The sequence below is a fragment of the Microcaecilia unicolor genome, chromosome 3 (genome assembly GCF_901765095.1).
Source record: "Microcaecilia unicolor chromosome 3, aMicUni1.1, whole genome shotgun sequence".
NCBI lineage: Eukaryota > Metazoa > Chordata > Amphibia > Gymnophiona > Siphonopidae > Microcaecilia > Microcaecilia unicolor.
Genome location: NC_044033.1, coordinates 46184065 through 46208453, shown reverse-complemented (window position 1 = coordinate 46208453; position 24389 = coordinate 46184065). Strand labels below are relative to the sequence as shown.

The following is a 24389-nucleotide window of genomic DNA, read 5'->3' as shown; positions in this document are numbered from 1 at the left end:
TCCAACCAAAGGACACAGAAAACAATCTACATACATAAAGGTTCCAATAGTGACCCCTGGCTCAACACTATGGTTCTACCAGGGAATTATTTAAAGTCGTATGCACTTCTGGTAGTGTATATAAAAAGCCGGTATCTGTGGATTAATCACATTCAGGAAATGAAAATCCTTTTGAGTAACAAAGCCTTTCGCAAATCCTTCCCCTGTGATTTAAAAATGTTCTTTTTTCAAATCCACAGTTGGATACTCCTCCAGTTCTTCCTTATTCAATAATTGTCTGAATGCTTCTTTATCATAATCAGATTGGTTTTTTTTTTTATGCTGATGATGACAAGTTAAGCTCTTTTGTTATTGCATGTTAGGTTTTTATTGGAGCTTGTTGGGACTTTTTCCTCCTTGTATATATATATATATTTTTCTCCTTTTGTATGCTTGTAATAAGAAGTATGCATTTCATGCATTCACTGTTAGAGGTGAGGATTTACATTTATTGTTGGTACACCACTTCTTTCAATTTGCCATAGAGCAAAGGTATGCTTAGGGGTGCTATCACTGAACTGAAACTGTTGGAAAGTTGGCACAGGTCTATGAGGTCTCTGGCCTGAGACAGATGGAAGTCACCCAGGTACTGCAGAAGCTTTTATTCCCTGGGTTTGGGAGCAAACATGCTTAAAAATAAAAATTGGAGGAAGAGCATGTGGGACTGAGAGCTACTGCTGTCGCTTGAAGATGTGTGGTACTGCCTGCACCCTCAGCACCGCCCATAGACCAAAAGGATCATATCTGATATTGGTTTTCTGTGATTTCCTTATAGTTGAGAGTCCTGTGCTCTTCCCCAAGACACATTTTTCTGGGTTTTATTTTTTTTCTCATAATCCAGCCAAGAACGTTGGCAGAGGTTTTGTGTGCCCACAGTATAGTATGTGTGGAATTGAACAAGGTGCTATTCTGTGTCAGCTCATGTTGGCATACCTGAAGAACAGCCTGATCTGATGATTTGGGGGCATCTTCTTCTTCTTTTCTACCGTTTCCTTTTTCTTTCCCGTACCAAGTTTTGCTCACTTTTCAATGGCAGTTTCAATCTCAGGAGTCACGTATGCCCTTCCATAGAAGGGGAAGGTTTCTCCTGGAAGTGATTCCATACAATCCTCCTTTTTCTAAGCCACTGCCTGAGATTGAGGGGAGTACCCTGTGAAGGAAGCCTTTATTGAATACCAGGTCCATACACTGGCTGTATTGCTTCTCATGTGCTCCCTTCTTCTTGTACTGGTGTCCTTTTACCCCTTTTTCTTCTCCTGTTTGTTCCTACTCATTGTCCTCTGAGCTTCTGTGGCCCTATTACTCCCTCAGCCCCACACACTTTAATGTTTTGTAAAAGGTTGGTTGATATCTCCCCCCCCCACACACCATTGTTTTGCCTGGTATTTGGGAAGAGGCTGTAGGTTGGAAACTTATCTCCCCCCCCCCCCCCCCCCCCCCCCCCCCCCCCCCCGCTTTGCCCCTTGTGTCTTGATAGGTGAATCTTGGAGTACAATCTGAAACTGCACATAGGCTAGGTCTTTTTTGATGTTTCAGTGCTTCTGTGAAATGTTATTTTGTTTGATACTAGGTGTAAGTTAAATGCATAGCCTTTAGAAATAGAGTACAATTTTTGCTGTTTCCCTAAGTCTTTGGTTCCTTGAGTTTCTCCTGGTGTATGTTTGCTCAGTTTTCACTTTGATGGCTTAGATGAGTGCGTATATTGTAGATGAATCTGGTTCCCTATTTGAGGTTCTGAATGGTAGTCGAGAACTGTATATTGTGCTGTTTTGTTTTGTTGTGTGTTTGATATGTACACATTGCCTTCTAAATTTTTTCACATTCAGCTGCCTAAGAAATAAAATTCTAAATGTGTTAAGGTAGGAGTTTGTTTCCCTGATCTACACAACATACGCTACATTCTCTTCTTCCTTCTTGCACATCCTTCAGTTCTGCTTCTTGTTCCTGTTGCTGTATTCTCTCGGTGGCTGTTTATACTCCTATGCTGGCAGTGCAGGGGAGGGCAGGCAGGAATCTCTTCTGGTTTCCTTAGCCTCTTGGTCCTCTACACTTGCTCTTAGGGAGGTAATGAGAGCAGGAGCAAATGAGAGAAAAGTGCTTTCTGCGTGTCCTCATCAGTAGCTGCGCCCTGTACCAACAGCAACTGCTACAGGGAGGGAGCAGCACTTGAGGTACAGAGGCAGCACCCTGGGCTTGAAGACGGAGTGCTCTCTTTGAGCCTGGAGAGTTCCCACATATGCCAGTTTTCTTCTGTTCTTCTCCTCCCTTTCTGCTATTTCCCTTCCTGATTTCCATGGAACTTCTAGCCCTTCCCTGGGACCCAGCATGATCCAGGCTGTGTGGCACAATAGAGGGTTTCCCTGTCTCTCATTTGGTGCTTGCTCCCCTAGCAGAGCTGGAGTATGTATGTATAGTTTGCTGCTGATCAGGTAGCAGAAAACTTTACCAAGCTCTCATACCCTGCTAGATGTAAATGTGTTGATGCCATGGTGCACCTGCAACCCTTCACTCTTTGAAGGAGCCTGTCTTCTTTTGTTCTATATCTTTCCTCTTCTTGATACAGTAATCTGTTACCCCAATACAAAAATTTTCACACATGATCAGGGGGGATAATCCAGAATCTCCATGCTGGGCTTTTCACCATTGACTCACTCCATTATGATATCTGTTTCTTTCCACTCCTTTGTCTGATACAGTGTGTACATCACTATTAACACTATACAGAAATACCTTGCAGAGAAACCATGCTGGGGTGGAGATACTCATGCCATTATTTTTGTTCTCTTCTCAGGGAACGTTGGTGGGTGTAGTTGGGAAAGTCGGCTGTGGGAAAAGCTCCCTGCTTGCAGCTATCACAGGAGAACTTAACCGGTAACGTCCAGGAAGACCCCTTATGCTAATTAAAAACCATGCACGAGGGTATGTGATATGAAGCTGGAGCCCCAGGCAAGGGGAAGTGTGATGTGAAGCTGAGGCCCCAAGTGAGGACTTGGGGGAGGGGAGATGAAGCTGGGACTCTGTATGAGGGGCAGATTGTCATAGTGTGGAGGGTTGAGGTTAAGTGAAGTGAAGCTTGGGCTTTATTGGGGAAGAGGTGGCAGATTTGGCTGAGAATCTGGGGCCCCAAAAGAAGGAAGAGGAAGGGAAGGCAAAGTTGGTTGGAAAACTGGAATCCCATGCTTAGTGAGTGTAGTGTGGAGAGTTATGTGGTACAGTTGTGTGCAATCATTTAAGCACCCCTGATCGCATTGTATGTTTCAGTGAATCCCTAAGTGAAAAGAAGCTGACAGAACCTCTAGGTTTTTAATTATTGATTACTATTTATTTGCAGCATTTAAGTTTGTTTTATTTATTTACAAAATTCTAAATAAAGCACGAATGTGGCCAGTGCAAAGGTTTGACCATCCTTTCAGTCCATACTTTGTAACATCCTTGTTGTAAGAAATAACAGCTACCAACCTTTCCTGCAACCCAGGTTTCCCAAATCTGTCCTGGGGACCCTGCAGCAGATTGGTCTTTTTGGGATGTCCTCATTGAACGTGCATGAGACATATCGATATAACGAACCTTCAGGATGGTTTTGGAAAGCCTGCCTGCCATAGCCAGCTAAGTAACTTTCTGTTTTTGCTGTTGAAATTTTTTCCCCACTCTTTCTTACAGAACGCCTAGCTGAGAAATATTCCTAGGCCTTCTTGCAAGCGCCGCATGTTTGAGATCTCCCAACAGATTTTCTGTAATATTTTAATTCTGAGAATTGTGAAGGACATTCCATACTTTCATTTTACTTTCCTTGATTTTGGAAGCATGTCTCAGATCATCCAACTGAAATATATAACCTCTTTTCAGCTTCAGTTTTTTCACTGACAGTGGGACATAGTTTCTAAGATAGGGGTATCCAACCTTGGCCCTTGCCCAGTTGGCTTTTCAGGATTCCCACAATGAATATGCATGAGATCTATTTGCATACAGTGGAGACAGTGTATTCAAATAGATCTCATGCATATTCATTGGAGAAAGCTTGAAAACCCAACTGGGTTGCAGCCTTTGAGGACTGAGGTTAGACACACCTGTTCTAGGATATGTTGATATTTAGTTAAATCTATTCTTTCTGCCACAAATAAGGTATTTTGTGTGCAATAAGCTGTTACTCAATCCTTGTGCTGAGCAGTTGGCAGGCTATTCTGTTCTTCAAATGCTTTGTTCCTTATCCTCCTGCTAGACCTGTCCAGACACCTGGATTTATGTTCTTCAACCAACAAATGGACACAAAATACAGCTCTCCAGTGACATCATGCATGAATGTGGGGCAGCCTTGGACTAGTCGGTATTCTTTGTCTTTAGCAGATGGTTGGAGCTTTTGGATTGGTGCAGCAGGACTTCATATGTTTTCACTGCCTCCCAGTGTATGGCCTGTGGACTGTGCCCTGTACCCTTGGTTGAGAGAGGCCAGAGCCTCAGCTCTGAGTATAGTTTACAGGCCATGGCACTTGATTGAGCCTGGTAGCCAAAGGAAGCCCAAGATATAGGCTTATGGGCCTTTCCCCTGGTCTGGTAGATGTAAGATCAGGGTTTTTTTAGCTTCTCTGACAGGATAAGTGAGCCTGCAGGCCCTCTAGTCCCTCAGGAGGTGGGGGAGGAGGGCTTGGGTTGCAATTTACCTTTACACTCCTTCCCTCTTACTTCTTCTGGCAATCTTTTTGGTCAGCAGAAAGTCAAGGACATTAAAGCTGTTAAAAAAATTAGCTCTCCAGCAGTTGAGTGAGGCAGAAAACTTGTAGAATGGTTGCTGTCAGGAGTTCCCCATGGCATGGTTTCCCTCTTTATCTGGGTAAGTCTGGAGGAGTGATGCCAAAGTGTGAGGCAGTGTGGTGCTTTAAGGGATGTAGAGCTTGGCTTGTCAGTGGGTATGCTAGCCTAATATATTCCGTTTGCTGTTGGGACTCAGGGCACATTGCCACACTGGTGCTAATGTTTGGGGGGAGAGGAGGGAGAAAGATTTGGGCTGACAATCTACGACTCATGTCAGTGGCATTGCTCGTGGTGAGCATGTAGCTGCTTTTGTTGAGGGAATGAGTGGTTTGGCAGGAATGGTGATCATTGTGGCAGTCTCTTCAGCTGCCCCGACTCCTGGGCTTTCCTCCAGCTCCGTTCCTCCTCAAATGCTTGGTTTGGGTCCACCAGTGCATTCTCCAGAGGGGAAAGGCTTGTGAGTGAGCAGGAGCTCCTGTCTAACCAATTTTCCTCTGAATTTCTCCTGTTGGGGGTCCAGATCACAACTCAGGCTGTCCAGCACTGGCTGGGTTCTCTGGTCATGGTCTCGCCCCCAAGAGGCCAAATATATGAGGCTTTTCTGTCAGTGCAAGAGGACCCAGGGCCTTCTGTGCCCCTGAAAGAACCTGACAAAGGGAAGGATCTAGAGGAAATTGGGAATTGACTGGGTAGTGCCTCTACAGAGGAGTTAGATGAGCAACTGGTAATTCATCTCTTCAGAAGAGAGAATCTAATGTTTTTGATTGTTCAGTTGACCTTGGCATTCCAGATCTCAGATCCAGTGGAAACAAAGTCCTCCATAGTATCCTTTGCTGGATGATCTTGATGGCGTGGGAAATGCTGGATGTAGTATTCTGTGTCATGAAAATTATGGGGAAGTTGTTTCTGTTTCTGGTTGTGGAGCTGGATGTATTGTTTGCATTTACGTAGAATAAATGCACCAGTTGTTGTGGCCCTCAATGACTTCCAGGACAGGAAGGTGTGTGAGGGTCATGCTTATACAGGCATTCACATTGATTGGTGTGGGAGGTTCAGGTAGCTATGAGTGGTGGCTACATTGCACAGGCTCTTTACTGGGTTCAGTAGATCCCAGGCCAAGAAGCACTAACCAAAACGTTAAAGCCCTTCCCTTACCGATTTCATAGCGAATCGGTAAGAAACGGGCATGCATCAAGGAAATCACATGCATCAAGGAAGTCGCTGCTAGCTCATTTGCATGGGATTTCCTTCCAAGCCAGTTGGCCAGCTGAGCATGTGCAGAGCAGCCAGGTGTTATGCTGGCTGCTCTGTGCATGCCAAAGACGTCCAAAAAGGACATCCCTGACGAGCACTTGTCAGAGCCGTGGGCTGGAGTGCAAGCTGCAGCCGCCGGTACAGCCGGTGATCACCCTACAGATTCTCTTTCGCTCCGACTCTGATTATGATTCAAATATGGAACAAATGGAGCGCGTTCGTGCGTCTGTGCCTGGGCTTCCTGATCGGTGCTGATTGGTGCAGTCTGGCCGCGGCGGCTCTTCCCGGCTCCGTGGCCAGTGGTTGCAGGCAGCAGGGGGGAGAAGAGAGAGAGGGCTAGGGCTATACTTGGGACAGGAAACTATAAAAGTTAAAGTGCGAGGACGTCCAAATCAAAAAACTATTTGGACGTCCCTTTTGATTATGCCCCTCCTCCAGGTCTCTCTCAGCCAATCACAGCGCGTTTAGCTGACACTGGTGACAGCTAAATACGCTGTGATTGGCTGAGAGAGACCTGGAGGAGGGGCATAATCGAAAGGGACGTCCAAATGGTTTTTTGGATTTGGACGTCCCTGCACGTCCCGATCCAGCGGTGGTCATTCGGGCACTGAGGACACCCATCACAAAAAAATCTGGGGGGAAAAAACGTCGAAGTGCTTGTCAGGGATGTCCTTTTTGGGGGGTTTTGAGTGAAAGACATTCATGTTAGGCACTTTAGAAGGACGTCCCTGACGAGCACTTGGACGTTTCCCCCCCCCCCCCCCTTCCGATTCCCTCACAGTAGTCCCAACGAGAGGTGCAGACCTCTCGTTAGATTTTCCACAGTGAGGGGATCGGAAAACGGTAGTGCATCTCATTGTAATACGATTTATGCACATTATAATACTAATTTGCTCATCTGCATTCCGTTTTCGTTAGCTGCTACCGTGACAGGACAATGCCCTTTTGTGCATGTCCTGGTTTACTACTTGCACGTTAAACTGGCTAGAACTAGTTTAAAACCTACGTTGCTGGCTCGGAAAGCTTAGTGCATCTAGCCCCCAGTCTCTTAAGATTGCCCATCTGGAGATGGGGCAGCCTGTCTGATGGATGCCTTCTCTATGATTTGGTGAGAATTAATTAATGAGCAGTGGCATCCATCTTGGTAACTCTGGCTCTGGAGCTGAGCTGTGGATGCAGTCTCAAGATTTGACTCAGAAAGCTTCCGTTCAAAGGAGGGCTATTTAGTGAAAAAATTGTCAAGGATCTGGGAGAAGTTAAGCCCCAGCAATTACCAGAGGATTGTCCTCACTCGATGACTAGGGGAAAGGTCAATCAGCATCACCTCCATGACAGAAGACATTAAAGGTTGGGTAACTCTGACTTCTAGATTTCAACCCAAGAGTCGGCCCTTTCAAGGAGCCAGAAAGTCAAGGGACAGCGGAGTCTCTGACTCTAGTAATTTCCAGACCACAGTAAAAAATCTCCTGATTCGCTGTGGGTTGACTCTAATGGAGAGTCATCTGCAGTTCATTTTCGTGGAATGGGTCAAGGTAACCTTGACTTGTGCATTCCGGAGGGGTTCGGTAAAATTATGCCCTGGAGTGTCTTTATGTTGTGCCCCTGTGGTATATCTGCCAAAAGGCAAGCAATCTAGTCTTTTCTCTACAGTGGCTTCTTTCTCTTAGCATCATGATCTTGATGCTGCTTGAGTGTGGTTACAGGTGATATTCCATTTGTTTCATGATCCCAAAGAAGGTTATAAACAGATGCTTACGTGTACTAAGTTTTGCATGGTGACTGTATGCTTCATGGTCCCCACTATGACCCCTTCCCTCTCTTCATCCCAAAGGGAGAAATATTTCAGGCCACGAGGGGGGGGGGGGGGCGAAAGAATAAATTGCAGAATCATGGACAAAAAGTAGCACTGCAGGCATATGCCACTTCCCAACAGCAGAATGACTCGAAGAATGGAAATTAAACAGGTACATTTCTTCCTAATTTTCTTGCTACACCAGTCCAGATGCTAGGATGTACCCGCAATATTCTCACTGAACCAAAAGTGGTGTCCTCCCTGGCCTTCACATCCAACTTATGGTGGTTGATGAAGAAATGAAAGGATGACCAAGGAGCTGCACAACAAAAACTTGTGGGGTAACCATGCTAACCTTACCCAAGAAGTTGAGAGAGCTCTAGTCAAATGTGTTAAAATATCCTTTGATATTCAATACTAAGTAAATAAGCTGACCCAATTGCCTCCCTAATCTACCTAAATAAGGAAATTTTAGACACTGCTTCTCCCTTGCATGGCCTGGTGAAAAAAACAATGAGGCTGTCAGACTTTCAAATATCTAAGCAAACAACAAACATCCAATACATGGATATTCTCACTGGAATTCTAGCATACTTTCTCAAAAAACAACAGAAGGTAAACATACTGATTCAAATGGAAAGGAGAGACCACTTTAGGTAAAAAAGGAAACAATTGACCAAAAGGAGACTAATGGGCTCATTTTTGAAAGAGAAGGATGCCCATCTTTCGACATAAATCGGAAGATGGACGTCCTTCTCTCAGGGTCATCTAAATCGGTATAATTGAAAGCCGATTTTGGATGTCCCCAACTGCTTTACATCGCAGGGACGGCCAAAGTTCAAGGGGGCATATCGGAGGTGTAGCGAAGGCAGGACTTGGGCGTGCCTAACACTTGGATGTCCTCGACCCATAATCGAAAGAAATGACGTCCCTGACGAACACTTGGACGACTTTACCTGGTCGTGTTTCTCTTATGACCAAGGCACAAAAAGCTGCCCGAAATGACCAGATGACCACCAGAAAGAATCGGGGATGACCTCCCATTATTCCCCTAGTGGTCACTAACCCCCTCCCACCCTCAAAAAATATCTTTCAAAATATTAATTGCCAGACTCTATGCCAGCCTCAGATGTCATACTCCGCTCCATCACAGCAGTATGCAGGTCCCTGGAGCAGTTTTAGTGGGTGCAGTGCACTTCATGCAGGTGGACCCAGGCCCATCCCCCCTACCTGTTACATTTGCGGAGAAAACAGCGAGCCCTCCAAAACCCACCACAAACCCACTGTACCCACATCTAGGTGCCCCCCTTCACCCGTAAGGGCTATGGTAGTGGTGTACAGTTGGGGGTAGTGGGTTTTGGGGGGCTCAGCACACAAGGTAAGGGAGCTATGCACCTGGGAGCAATTTATGAAGTCCATTGCAGTACCCCCTAGGGTGCCCGGTTGGTGTCCTGGCATGTCAGGGGGACCAGTGCACTACAAATGCTGGCTCCTCCCATGACCAAATGGCTTGCATTTGGTTGTTTCTGAGCTGGATGTCCTTGGTTTTGATTATCTCCGAAAATCAGAAACGACCAAATCTAGGGATGACCAAATTTGAGGATTTGGACGTCCCTGACCGTATTATCGAAACGAAAGATGGATGTCCATCTTGTTTTGAAAATACGGGTTTCCCCGCCCCTGGATCGGGACGTTTTGCGAGGACGTCCTCATCAAAACTTGGACATCCCTTTCGAAAATGCCCTTCTAAGTCACATGAAATCATCAAATAAGGATCCCAACAAGAGAATGTTTGAAACTCTCATAACTGAGCAAATAACAACCAACAGCTAATCTTCCTTTTGTGCAGGTAGGAAATCGTCCTTTCAGTCAGCAAGCAAGCAAGCTAGCTATTGCCTCCAGAGCTTCACAATGATGTGAAGCTGGTCCACTCTTCTCTTTCTCTGGTGGGAGGATGTCTTCAGGAGTTTAGGGAGATGTGAGCCAAAATCACATCAGACCAGTGGATTCTGGATACTCTTATAGAAGGTTACAAGTTGGAGATCTCCTTCCTGGTCACTTCTCTCTTGTTGAAAGGGAACCAAGGCGCTCGAGGTTCTGACCACCATAGATTCCTTGCTGGTGCTCTGGGCAATTGTTCCATTTCCCCAGGCCAAACAGGGACAAGGCAGATACTCCATCTACTTCATTGTCACAAAGAAGGAAGGCACCTTTAGTCTGATCTTAGATCTCAAAGGTCTAAACCACTGCCTCTGAGTGTCCCACTTTCGCATGGAAACACTTAACAGCAGTTATAGCCTCATTTCAAATGGGAGAATTTCTTACTACCCTCAGTCTCATGGAGGCATACTTGCATATACCCATATGGCTGCCACATCAGAGGTTTCCACATTTTGCAGTGCTGGGCCATCACTTCCAGTTCAGGGCTTTGCCCTTCAGTTTCGCCATGGCTCCAAAAACATTTTCCAAGGTTATGGTGGTTCTTCCTTTGGTGCCAGGGAATCAGAGTTCACCCGTATCTTGACAACTGGGCTCATTTGTGGGTCAGACAGCATGACCGCAACAGACAAAGTCTGCACTTCTCAAAATTAATCAGCCAACATGACTGCTGAAGACAAACTCTATTGCAGACACCAGTGTATTTAGGCGTTCTATTCGACACAGCACTGGAAAGGATCTTGCTCATAGTCCGCAGGAGGTCAAAGCTGGTTCAACAGATTCGTCATCTTCTCCATCAAGACAGGCCTCCCTTTCATATGCTTTGTTGAGTGGAACTTTTGGGCTCTTCAGAAGCCTCCTTTTGAGCCACTCCAGAATGCCTCTTTGAAAGATCTTATACTGAAGTCTGCATTCTTGGTGGCTGTTGCATCGGCACATAGGGTTTTGGAGCTTCAGGCTCTCATGTCAGGATCCCTTTCTTTGCTTTTCGGAGGTGGGGGGGGTCTGCTTCAGGCTCTCATGTCAGGATCCTTTTCTTCGCTTTTTAGAGATGGGGGGGGGGGGGGTCTCCCTGCGCACGGTTCCGTCCTTTCTTCTGAAAGTGGTATCAGCATTTTATCTCAACCAATCTGCGGGACTTCCATCCTTTCGGCTCAGTATTCTTCCCTCAAGCTCTCAATGTGCGTAGATTTCTCGCTAGATATCTGAAAGTCAGAATGAATTTTGCAAATTGGACAAACTGTGCTTTTTGGTAAACAGGGGCTTGGCATTTGCAAGGCAGCAACATGTTCGACACTGCATACCTTTGCGAAGCACTACAGGAAGGACATTGCAGTGCGCTTGGAATCCAGTTTTGGGGCTTTGGTCCTCAGGGTTGTGGTGCCAGGATCCCACCCACTCTAGGGATTGCTTTTGGACATCCCACACATTCTGGAATAGTGAGAAGCTACATAATGGAAGGAGAAATTAGGTCTTACCTGAGAATTTTCTTTCCACTAGTCCTTCCCATTATTTCAGAGGCCCACCCAAGGTTTCAGAGATGTATGTAGGTAATGGATCAAATAATGAGTGTCACCTTGCATGGTGCTTTCTGCAAATCTCTTGTTTCTCCTTCCATTACTTAGCTTCTCACTATTTCAGAATGTGTGGGATGTCCAAAAGCAATCCCTAGAGTGGGTAGGATCTTGACAACGCAACCCTGAGGACTGAAGCCAGGAGTTAACCCAGTTAGCCACAATATTCAGACTACTAACTGTATAACTATCCACATAATGTTAGGATAGCTGTCTTGTGATGTGATGTTTACCTTAGTGGACCCACTACATTCACTCTCACATGTAGTTTAGATGTTAGAACAATTTGGCCTAGCATCGGGATTCAAGACAAACATGACAAAAAAATCAGAAATTTCAAATATGAATATGGGGGTGAGACACACAGAGGGGCATAATGGAACGCGAACGCCCACCTCCATGGACGTCTATGTCCGAGAACGGATACGTGAAGGGGCGGGACAGACCGTATTTTCGAAAAAAATGGGCGCCCATCTTTTTTTTCGATAATACGGTTTGTGCCCGACAAATGCATCGGATTTGTGAGGATTTGAGCTGGGTGGTTTCGTTTTTCAGCGATAATGGAAACCGAAGGCGCCCAGCTCAAAAATGAACAAATCCAAGGCATTGGGTTGTGGGAGGGGCCAGGATTCTTAGTGCACTGGTTCCCCTCACATGCGAGGACACCAACCGGGCACCCTAGGGGGCACTTGTAACAATAAAAAAAAAAAAAGTTAAATACCTCCCAAGTCCATAGCTCCCATCCCTTGGGTGCTGAGCCCCTCAAATCCCCCCCAAAACCCACTGCCCACAACTCTACACCATTACCATAGCCCTTATGGCTGAAGGGGGGCACCTACTTGTGGGTACAGTGGGTTTTGGGGGCAGTTTGGAGGGCTTCCATTTACTACCACAAGTGTAACAAGTAGAGGGGTGATGGGCCTGGATCCACCTGGGTGAAGTCCACTGCACCCACTAACAACTGCTCCAGGGACCTGCATACTGCTGTGATGGAGCTGGGTACGGCATTTGAGGGTGGCATACAGGCTGGAAAAAAAGTTGTTAAAGTTGTTTTTTTTTTTTTTGGTGGGAGGGGGTTAGTGACCACTGGAGGAGTCAGGGGTGGTCATCCCCGATTCCCTCCAGTGGTCATCTGGTCATTTAGGGCACTTTTTTGGGACTTGTTCGTGAAAAAAAAGGGTCTAAAAAAATTACCCAAATTCGTGCTAAAAACCGCCTTTCTTTTTTCGATTATCGGCCGAAGGCGCCCATCTCTCCTCAGCCGATAGACACGCCCAAGTCCCGCCTTCACCACGCCTCCGACACGCCCCCGTCAACTTTGCCCATTTCTGTGACAGATTGCAGTTGAAGACGCCCAAAATCGGCTTTCGATTATACCGAGATGGGTGCCCATCTCCTGATTTGGGTCGAAATATGGGCGCCCATCACTTTCGAAAATAAGACTGACAGAGACATTGAAGGCTCAATACACATTTCAATGGGTTCCACTTCACATTAGGCAGCTCGGGGGAAATGTAGCAGTCGACCCAGGAAAATTGTTTGAAGTCCTCTATCCTCCACTGCTAGGAACATTTCTGGAAGGAGTTGGAACAATGGGAAGAATTTAATATCACCTGGTTGGGGAGGGTTCACCCAATAAAAATGATACTTCCTAAAACTCCTCTACTTATTCACAGCACTAACTATCCCACTTTTCTAAATGTCTTTTTCACAATGTAAACTGAAAAGATGTGGCCTGTATTTGGAAAAAGAAGCCATTACGGGTGCAATGAGTTAAGCACTATCACCCTAAATCCCAAGGGGGCATGGCTGGGTTTAAAAAAAAGTTTGGATATCTTCCTAAAAGAAAAGTTCATAAGCCATTTTTAAAATGGACTTGGGAAAATCCACTGCTTATTTCTAGGATAATCAGCATAAAGTGTAATGTACTGTTTTGGGATCTTGCCAGGTACTTGTGACCTGGATTGGCCACTACTGGAAACAGGTTACTGGGCTTGATGGACCTTTGGTCTGTCCCAGTATGGCAATGCTTATGTTCGCCCTAAAATATAGAAGTTTTGGCATGAGGTGCTTGATTAAAGAAATTATGGATCTAGCGATTCCCAAATGTAAAGAACATTTTCTGTTTAATATGTGTTGTCTGCAAGTACAATCTAGCACACGGAAGCTTGTAACCAGTGCTTTTATTGTAAGCTGGTTAGCCTTGGCAGCAGCATGAAAACAGCCAGAAGTACCCTCTGTGTCAAAAGTGATTGGAAAAGTTGACTACATTTACTTTAAATACAAAGTGACGGCCCTGTTGGGCAGGGACTGTCTCTTCATGTTCAAGTGTACAGCGCTGCGTATGTCTAGTAGCGCTATAGAAATGATTTCACAAAATTTCACAAAATTTGGGAAATCTATGGGAAATTGGAAGAGGTTATACTAAAAGGGGACAGTCACCCAAATTGACATTGATGTATATGGATACTTTAAACTAAGACCTTTTATTTCACCAGAACACTCTTTGGATTACACTGTTAGGAGGTGGGATTTGGGGGGAACCTGGGAGAGGGGAGGAAGGTAGAGTGTGGATCAGTCATTCTGTTATTTCAGTTGAAGCCTATTCCAGTTGTTTTGATATTATTTCGTACTGCCTTAATGAATCACTGATGTTGGCTTGTTGCAATGCCTTTGTGTTTTGGAATTTTAAACATTTTTAAAAAAGACAACTGTCCTAACTTTATCCAGGTATCAGTCTCAGTATTGCTGGTATCCAGATAAGTGCTGGTGGCTACATTACACCTAGATATTCTGCGCTGTTATCCAGGTACAGCCCAGCACTGAATAATATGGGTATAAAAAACCTGTGCCATTCGTTGTTTAAAAAACACTTGATTGCCGTAGGCTGCATATTGATCCGGTTGTGTTTAACTTTGTACCATGTAGATGTCAGCTTTTGTTCACTTAGGAATTCATAGAAACATATATTAAGGGCAGAGGTGCCTAAATTTTGCACACAATTATATGTGGTGTGATGCGAGAAGGGAGATAAGATGATGATGGTGATAAGAAGTGAAATTGGGTTCATTTGATTGGGGTGTGGTCAATCATGAGGATCATCTGAGATTAATTTTATTCATAGAGTCTTAGGTCAAGAGATGTGGCCAGGTACTAGGGCCAAAAGCAAATATAATAAGGAGAAAATATATTTCAGTCCCATAGTAATATAGACCTGAAACCATACACATCAATCTGGGTTTTCAGTCTCATTAAATAATCTCACCAAAACTAATCAAAAATTTTTATTAAAAAATTTTTTCAACAAAACTTTTTCATTCAGTTTTGGTGTGATTATTTCATGAGACTGATAATCCAGATTGATGTATGTGGTTTCAGGTACAAGAACCACCACATTTCCAGTTTTATTATGAAGACCTGTAGAGGTTCTGTACCCAGGAGAGAACTGCATAGATGCAGTAATTAAAAAAGGCTTTGGGTCAGGTAAGATTGAAGACTTGATGATTTGGTAGTACACCATACAAATTTTCACACTTGTACTGCTTTAGTGGTTTGTCTGTGTCATCAAGTAAAAACAAATTCAGGTGTCTGTGTAAATCTGCCCTGCTGACCTTCTATATTTTTTCAGGGAAGGGCAAGTGAAAAAAAGAGGGGGTAGAAAGATATGTATAGGCTGCCAGCAAGAACAAAGAGGCTCACACTCCAACCTGTTATCACTGGCCACAATAAAGATTTGTTTTACATGTATTTTATCCAGCACTCTAATCCTATATTTTTCTTTCCTTACCCATGATTCATCTCTCTCCTCATGTAAGTTTTCCCTGTTTTATTAAGTTTTTCATGGCTCTTTGTGCAGGAAAGGTGGCTCTCTCCACGTCTTAGGCTTGGAGCAGGGATTTGGCCTTGTGGCTCAAGAGCCGTGGATCCAGTTTGCCACCATCAGGGAGAACATCCTGTTTGGGAAAGGATACAATGCCAAATTCTATCAAGAAGTGGTGGAGGCCTGTGCTCTGGCTGATGACCTGAAGGTGAGTTCCTGGTGTTCAGAAGGTGACGCAAGCCTGTGCATTGACAATCGAAGCAGCAGGAATTAACAACACACATGGAAAACTGCAAGAACAAAGTGTAGGGAAAAAATAACACAGACTTCTTGATAGTGGTTCAGAGAACCAACACGGCCCATATTTCAGCAGGATGCCTGCATCAGGGGTCATAAATCAGCCTCTTGGTTTGCAAAGCTTTCTGTATCAGGAGATGTCGGATATCATTCAAATCATAAATACACAAAAATGGTCATTGTAATCTTTAGCTTTTCCCATTCAATGATGATGGTACCAAGAGGCTTATTTATGACTTACAGTACAAGCAATCTGCCGAAACATAGGCTGTGTTGGGTGTCTGAGTAACATGTTGGTTAGAAAGGGGCTTTATTGTTGCTTGTGTAGTTTCTGAACTTGAAAAAGTTTGTATTAACATATTGGGCAGCCAGGCTTGCTTGAGCATCTCCTCCTGTCTCCTGGCAGGGTTTGGAGTACTCAAAGAGCAGAAGAGGAGCTTGTTACCATAGCAGTGAAACCGAGTCTTGCTCTCTGTAACCTTTGAGAGGGCATAAGATGAAGTTAAAAGGAGAGAGATTCAGGAGCAATCTACGGAAAAGGGATAGGTGTTAGAGATGCTTGTCCAACATTTTCTTGTCCCAGATGCAGTCATGTGGAATTTCTTAGGGAGAGGAAGAGATGGTATGGATGGGTAGACTGTATAGTATATAGATCTGCGGTCCATAAGATGGTGGACCACTGTGTAACTCCTAAAATACTTGCCTTTCTCTCTGTGGAGCAGGGTCTAGTCAGCTCTGTAAAACAGCAAGGTAAGGTCATCAGGCGTTCATAGACAAAATTCCAGCAGAAGTTCTTATCTAACATTCCACTTGCAAGCACAGCAACAGAGGGGTGAAAAACAATGTGAAACAAGTTCTAGGGCAGATTTGTGGTTGTGGGTCGTGAGACTGATTTTGCAGGAACAAGTAAAGCCAGATGTTGGGTTTAGATAATGGGGGCACTGGCAGAGACAGCAGACGTGAGAACGGTCACGTACACACACAGATAAATGTATAAAAGGACTGTTTATACATTACCTCAGAAATAGGAACTTTTGCTAGCACTGAGAAGCATCTTGCTACAGGGTTAGACTAGTTTCTCTCACAGGAAGAAAGAGACTCTTTTTGCTTGTATTACTTAAAATTGGCAAGTCTGCAATCAGATGTCTATTTTCCTATTTGTAATAAATAAGCTTCTGTAATAAATTTATAATTAGCTAATTGTGAATCTCTTCCTCTGATCTTCAGGAGCAGGTAAGGCCCAAAATTAGTTTATCTGGGAATTAGCGCCCGAAGGTTTAGCCTTTTGTCTTGCAGCCTGTCTGATAAGAAGCACAGGTAAAGGTCTAAATAATAGGCCATATGACCTTTACCTGCTGCCATTTTCTCTTTCTGTTTCCCTCTTTACAGATCTTACCAAGAGGTGACCAGACAATAGTGGGGGAGAAAGGAGTGACCCTCAGTGGGGGGCAGAAGGCTCGGGTAGCTCTGGCCAGGGCTGTTTATCAGGTGAGTAAGGAATAATTATACATATACTCACAGAATAGAGAAACTTAAGACTTTCACAGAAAACCCTGCAAGGCCAGATCATTTCATGGTTTGTAGCACTTACTGTAATTTTCAAGGCAGAAGTACTCTGACTTATTATTCCTGTCAGGCCTGCTGTAAGAATAGTGAGTCCCTGTGCTAAACAACCCTGGCCTTACCTGCGGTAGGAGATGAAGAGCAGGGCACTGGAACCACCACTGGGCGATAGTAAGCAAAAGCAGAAGTCAGGTCCCGGCAGGATCTCAAGGCAAGTGGCAGACAAAAACGATAGTCAGGTCCATGCAATGTCTCTGGGCAGGCGGCAAGCAGAAGCAGTAGTCAGTTCCAGGCAAGGTCTCTAGGCAGGCGGCAAGCAGAACTAGTAGTCAGGTCCAGGCAAGGTCTCTAGGCAGGCGGCAAGCAGAAGCAGTAGTCAGGTCCAGACAAGGTCTCTAGGCAGGCGTCAAGCAGAAGCAGTAGTCAGGTCCAGACAAAATGTCTAGGCAGGCAACCAGTAGGAGCAACACAAAAGGCAGTCTCAAAAACAAGAAGCCGAAGCAAAGAACTGCCGACATAGCTCCCTAGAAATAGCCCGGTCCTCAGGAGTAAGCAGCATCAGCTGGAAGGGATCGTTACTGATAGGTCCCCAGTCTCGAGCAGAAGGAGACACTCAGGATGATCCACCAATCCCCTAACAGCAAGGAGGCGGGCCCACCCCCAGTGAACCCAGAAGCTGGCAGCCCAGAAAACACACACAGGAACCCACTCCAGCTGCCCGCGCCACCCCAGCGTGAACCTCAGATGGCCTCCCAGCACTCCCGCAACCACCCGCACAACTTACTATTACACAATATAATAATTAATTTATATGTAATGAGCTGAAATTGTACAGGTGTCCAACTTCTAGTTGGTTTCTCATCTAAGTTTTAATAGAATTCATTATGCTGTATTTCCTTTGCCTAGCGTCCTTACAAGACCAGTCCATAACGTGTGGGTTATTTCTTTCACCTAGTGGGTGGAGACTGAGACACAAAGTAGTTCTGTGTGATTCGCCTCCTTTGGGCACTCTGCAGCCTTAGAATGCTCAGTATTTCTTTCTACAAATATATGGTGATATACACCGTGCAAGTCCTGGGCTGATAAGGTCAGATGAGCTCCTGAACCAGTGGGCACCTCCCACCTCCCCGCTCCCCCCGTTTTGTATTTCTGTTGATGGCTCTCTCATTCTCCCTGTCTCCTCAGCTCGAAACCTTGGGGTCATCTTTGACTCTTCTCTCTCCTTCTCTGCTCATATCCAGCAGATTGCCAAGACCTGTCGTTTCTTTCTTTACAACATCCGTAAAATCCGCCCCTTTCTTTCCGAGCACTCTACCAAAACCCTCATCCACACCCTTGTCACCTCTCGTTTAGACTACTGCAATCTGCTTCTTGCTGGCCTCCCACTTAGTCACCTCTCCCCTCTCCAGTCGGTTCAAAACTCTGCTGCCCGTCTCATCTTCCGCCAGGGTCGCTTTACTCATACTACCCCTCTCCTCAAGACCCTTCACTGGCTCCCTATCCGTTTTCACATCCTGCTCAAACTTCTTCTACTAACCTATAAATGTACTCACTCTGCTGCTCCCCAGTATCTCTCCACACTCGTCCATCCCTACACCCCTTCCCGTGTACTCCGCTCCATGGATAAATCCTTCTTATCTGTTCCCTTCTCCACTACTGCCAACTCCAGACTTCGCGCCTTTTGTCTCGCTGCACCCTACGCCTGGAATAAACTTCCTGAGCCCCTACGTCTTGCCCCATCCTTGGCCACCTTTAAATCTAGACTGAAAGCCCACCTCTTTAACATTGCTTTTGACTCATAACCACGTGTAACCACTCGCCTCCACCTACTCTCCTCTCTTCCTTCCCGTTCACATTAATTGATTTGATTTGCTTACTTTATTGTTTTTTGTCTATTAGATTGTAAGCTCTCTGAGCAGGGACTGTCTTTCTTCTATGTTTGTGCAGCGCTGCGTATGCTTTGTAGCGCTATAGAAATGCTAAATAGTAGTAGTAGTAGTAGTGGTCCTAACTTCTTTGCTGCAGCTGTACAGTGGATGAGGTGGGCAGTTTCGGGGTTGGGGGGGGGGGGGGTGTCAGTCCTTGTCCTGTTGTATAAGCCCCACAGTGGAAGGATAAATCACCAGCACTTGTGCTTGTCCTGCACCTTAACACAAGATAGACATGGAACAGAGCAGTGGCAGGGTTTGTTCCAGTTCTGAGCGACCTGTCGGGGTGGCAGCAGTGGTTAAACTAGGACTGGGCCAGCAACATAGTTTCCTTTAAGCTGCATTACTGCAAAATGGTGTGTGGTGGGGCAAGTGAAGGCATGCATGTGCAGACGCACAGCTTAGTAGGAACCATGCTCTAGAACCTTCTTCCTTCCTTTGGTTCCTAGGTGGATACGTTGACACTGTCTTCTTTTTTCTCAGAATAAGGAAATATACCTTCTTGATGACCCACTAGCAGCCGTGGATGCTGATGTTGCCAGTCACATCATGGAGAAGTGCATTCTGGGAATTCTCAGACACAAGACCATAATTCTTTGCACACACAGGCTTGAGATCTTGGACAAGGCAGACATGTTGGTACTGATGGAAGATGGGAAAGTTGTACAGACAGGTAGTCCCTGTTTTTATCCATTGGAAAGGTCACTTTAGGATGCTAGGAAGATATTGCATTATTGACATGGCAGCAGAGGAAAAGGTATAGAAGGATGCAAAGATTAGGAAGATGGTTGTTTGTAGTTAGTTACTGCAATTTATTCAATAAAAAGATTTAAATATTTAAAGAATTGGAAGGAAAGGAGATTAGAAGGATGTTTGAGGTGAGGACAAAGGTGTTGGGTAATGAAACATCCAACTTCAACACAGTGTGATACATTAGTAGCTTTTCTTCTCCGAGGACAAGCAGGCTGCTTGTTCTCACTGATGGGTGACGTCCACGGCAGCCCCTCCAATCGGAAACTTCACTAGCAAAGGCCTTTGCTAGTCCTCGCACGCCCATGCGCACCGCGCATGCGCGGCTGTCTTCCCGCCCGAACCGGCTCGTGTTCGTCAGTCTTCTTTTGTCTGCGCTCGGTACGGTCGTGTTTGCGCCGTTCGCGCCCCTTAAGTTGACCCTCACGCGTCTTTTGACTTTTTCGCTTTAAAAAAAAAAAAGGGATTTCGGAGAAGGGCCTTTTGGTCTTTTTCCCTTCCCCGTATTTCTAGTTTTTGGCCCCGATAAGTTTTCTTTCGTTTTCGGGGTAGGCCCCTTTGAGGCCTCGGGTCGAGTTTTTTTCTCCCCCTCTTTTTGGTGCCTTACTGCAATTATGAGTTTTGATTTCGCCGGCGTGATTTTTCCACCCATGTCATCGAAGTCTCCCAGCGGCTTCAAGAAGTGCACCCAGTGCGCCCGGGTAATCTCGCTCACTGATAGGCACGCGTCGTGTCTTCAGTGTCTGGGGGCTGGGCACCGCCCGCAGGCCTGTAGTCTTTGCGCCCTTTTACAGAAAAGGACTCAGGTAGCGAGATTGGCCCAGTGGAACGTTTTGTTCTCGGGCTCTTCGTCAGCATCGGCACCGGGAGTATCGAGTACGTCGATGTCGACAGCGTCAAGACCTCCGCCCTCGGCCGCGACTGTATCGATTGCATCGAGGCATCGACCCTCTGCATCGTTGGGGCCGAGACATCGGAAGGCTGCGTCGGCGTCGGTGGTACCAGGACCTCCACTAGTGCTGATGTCGTCGGACGGTGGTGCTTTGTCTGGAGTGCAGGTGAGGGCTGTCCATTCTCCTGCTGGTGGCGGTGAGCCTTCGGGTGGGTCTCCCCCTACCCTGAGGGCTCCTGCGGTACAGGCCCCCCGAGACCGACCTTCTTCGGCCTCGGCCCCGAGGAAGCGACGGCTGGATTCTACGTCCTCCTCGTTGGTACCGGGAAGCTCCGGTGACATGCTTCGTTTGAAAAAGTCAAAGAAGCATCAACACTGGTCTCCTTCCCGCGTTGGTACCGAGAGCTCTGGGTCGCCGAGGGAGTTGGCACCCAGTAGGCATCGGCACCGGGAGGACCGCTCACCCTCAGTTTAGGAGGTGTCGATGCGCTCCACCTTGGACAGCCCGGAACAGCCTCCTCGCCCGGAACAGACTCTGACTTCGACTCCTGCATTGGCTTCCATGTCTTTCTCCACAGCCGCCCTGCACGAGAGTCTCCAGGCCGTTCTTCCAGAGATCCTGGGAGAGCTGTTGTGCCCTTCCCCTCTGGTACCGGGGGTGCTTGCGCCACCGGTACCGTCGAGTGAGGCGCCGGCTGGCCCCTTGCCTGGGGTGAGGTCTCTGACATCGGTGCCGCTTGCGGTACCGACTGCGGTCGCCTCCCAGGAAGGCTCCCCGATGACGTCGGCGGAGGGAGCTTCGCCGGTGCGAGCGAGGGAGTCTACCTCTCGATGCTCCCACCGTGGCCGTGGTTCCACGGAGTCGAGCCAGGCACGGCTTCAGACACAGGTCCATGAACTTGTGTCTGATACCGATGGTGAGGCCTCGTGGGAGGAGGAGGAGGACATCAGATATTTCTCTGACGAGGAGTCTGATGGCCTTCCTTCTGATCCCACTCCCTCCCCTGAAAGGCAGCTTTCTCCTCCCGAGAGTCTGTCTTTTGCGGCCTTTGTCCGGGAGATGTCTACGGCCATCCCCTTCCTGGTGGTTGTGGAGGACGAGCCCAGGGCTGAAATGTTTGAGCTCCTGGACTATCCTTCTCCACCTAAGGAAGCATCCACAGTACCCATGCATCATGTCCTAAAAAAGACATTGCTGGCGAACTGGACCAAGCCTTTAAGTAATCCCCACATTCCCAAGAAGATCGAGTCCCAGTACCGGATCCATGGGGACCCAGAGCTGATGCGCACTCAGTTGCCTCACGACTCTGGAGTTCTGGATTTGGCCCTAAAGAAGGCTAAGAGTTCTAGAGAGCATGCTTCGGCGCCCCCGGGCAAGGACTGTAGAACCTTAGACTCCTTTGGGAGGAAGGCCTACCATTCCTCTATGCTCGTTGCCAAAATTCAGTCTTACCAGCTCTACACGAGCATACACATGTGGAACAATGTGCGGCAGTTGGCGGGCTTGGTGGACAAGCTCCTTCCTGAGCAAGCCAAGTCATTTCAGGAGGTGGTCAGGCAGCTGAAGGCGTGCAGAAAATTCCTGGCCAGAGGGGTGTATGACACCTTTGATGTTGCGTCCAGGGCCGCTGCTCAAGGTGTGGTGATGCGCAGGCTCTCATGGCTGCGTGCCTCCGACCTGGAGAATAGGATCCAGCAGCGGATTGCGGACTCGCCTTGACGTGCGGATAATATTTTTGGAGAGAAGGTCGAACAGGTGGTAGAGCAGCTCCACCAGTGGGATACCGCTTTCGACAAGTTCTCCCGCCGGCAGCCTTCAGCTTCTACCTCCACAGGTAGACGTTTTTATGGGGGAAGGAAGACTGTTCCCTACTCTTCTGGTAAGCGTAGGTACAATCCTCCTTCTCGACAGCCTGCGGCCCAGGCTAAGCCCCAGAGCGCTCACTCTCGTCAACAGCGTGCGCCTCAGCAAGGCCCCTCGGCTCCCCAGCAAAAGCAAGGGACGAGCTTTTGACTGGCTCCAGCAGAGCATAGCTGACATCCAAGTGTCAGTGCCGGGCGATCTGCCGGTCGGGGGGAGGTTGAAAGTTTTTTACCAAAGGTGGCCTCTCATAACCTCCGACCAGTGGGTTCTGCAAATAGTCCGGCAAGGATACACCCTCAATTTGGTTTCCAAACCTCCAAATTGCCCACCGGGATCTCAATCCTACAGCTTCCAGCACAAGCAGGTACTTGCAGAGGAACTCTCCGCCCTTCTCAGCACCAATGCGGTCGAGCCCGTGCCATCCGGGCAAGAAGGGCTGGGATTCTATTCCAAGTACTTCCTTGTGGAAAAGAAAACAGGGGGGAAGCGTCCCATCCTAGACCTAAGGGCCCTGAACAAATATCTGGTAAAGGAAAAGTTCAGGATGCTTTCCCTGGGCACCCTTCTTCCCATGATTCAGGAAAACGACTGGCTATGCTCTCTGGACTTGAAGGACGCCTACACGCACATCCCGATACTGCCAGCTCACAGACAGTATCTGCGATTTCAGCTGGGCACACGTCACTTCCAGTACTGTGTGCTACCCTTTGGGCTCGCCTCTGCGCCCAGAGTGTTCACGAAGTGCTTGGCTGTAGTAGCAGCGGCACTTCGCAGGCTGGGGGTACACGTGTTCCCATATCTCGACGATTGGCTGGTAAAGAACACATCCGAGGCAGGAGCTCTACAGTTCATGCAGATGACTATTCACCTCCTGGAGCTACTGGGGTTTGTGATAAATTATCCAAAGTCCCACCTTCTCCCAGTGCAGAGACTAGAATTCATAGGAGCTCTGCTGGATTCGCGGATGGCTCATGCCTATCTCCCAGTCGAGAGCCAACAACTTGTTGTCCCTCGTCTCGCGGGTGCGAGCGTCCCAGCAGATCACAGCTCGGCAGATGTTGAGATTGCTGGGCCACATGGCCTCCACAGTTCATGTGACTCCCATGGCCCGCCTTCACATGAGATCTGCTCAATGGACCCTAGCTTCCCAGTGGTTTCAGGCTGCTGGGGATCTAGAAGACGTGATCCACCTGCCCACGAGTTTTCTCAAATCCCTGTATTGGTGGACGATGTGGTCCAATTTGACTCTGGGACGTCCTTTCCAAATTCCTCAGCCACAAAAAGTGCTGACTACGGATGCGTCTCTCCTGAGGTGGGGAGCTCATGTCGATGGGCTTCACACCCAGGGAAGCTGGTCCCTCCAGGAACGCGATCTGCAGATCAATCTCCTGGAGTTACGAGCAGTCTGGAATGCTCTGAAGGCTTTCAGAAATCGGCTGTCCCACCAAATTATCCAAATTCAGACAGACAACCAGGTTGCCATGTATTACATCAACAAGCAGGGGGGCACCAGATCTCGCCCCCTGTGTCAGGAAGCCATCAGCATGTGGCTCTGGGCTCGCCGTCACGGCATGGTGCTCCAAGCCACTTATCTGGCAGGCGTAAACAACAGTCTGGCCGACAGGTTGAGCAGGATTATGCAATCTCACGAGTGGTCGCTCAACTCCCGAGTAGTGCGACAGATCTTTCAGGTGTGGGGCACCCCCTTGATAGATCTCTTTGCATCTTGAGCCAACCACAAGGTCCCTCAGTTCTGTTCCAGGCTTCAGGCCAACGGCAGACTGGCACCGGATGCCTTCCTCCTGGACTGGGGGGAGGGTCTCCTGTATGCTTATCCTCCCATACCTCTGGTCGGGAAGACTTTGTTGAAACTCAAGCAAGACCGAGGCACCATGATTCTGATTGCTCCCTGTTGGCCGCGTCAGATCT

General features: G+C 47.2%; 1 protein-coding gene across 1 annotated transcript in view; it reads left to right on the top strand.

Moving 5' to 3' along the window:
* The window catches only part of LOC115465420 (multidrug resistance-associated protein 7-like), a 181945-nt gene that overhangs the window by 50172 nt on the left and 107384 nt on the right, over positions 1–24389 (top strand). Inside the window, 4 exon segments of the mRNA XM_030195872.1 lie at positions 2831–2910; positions 15203–15374; positions 16853–16951; positions 19438–19627. Coding sequence (XP_030051732.1) covers positions 2831–2910; positions 15203–15374; positions 16853–16951; positions 19438–19627 — 541 coding nt within the window.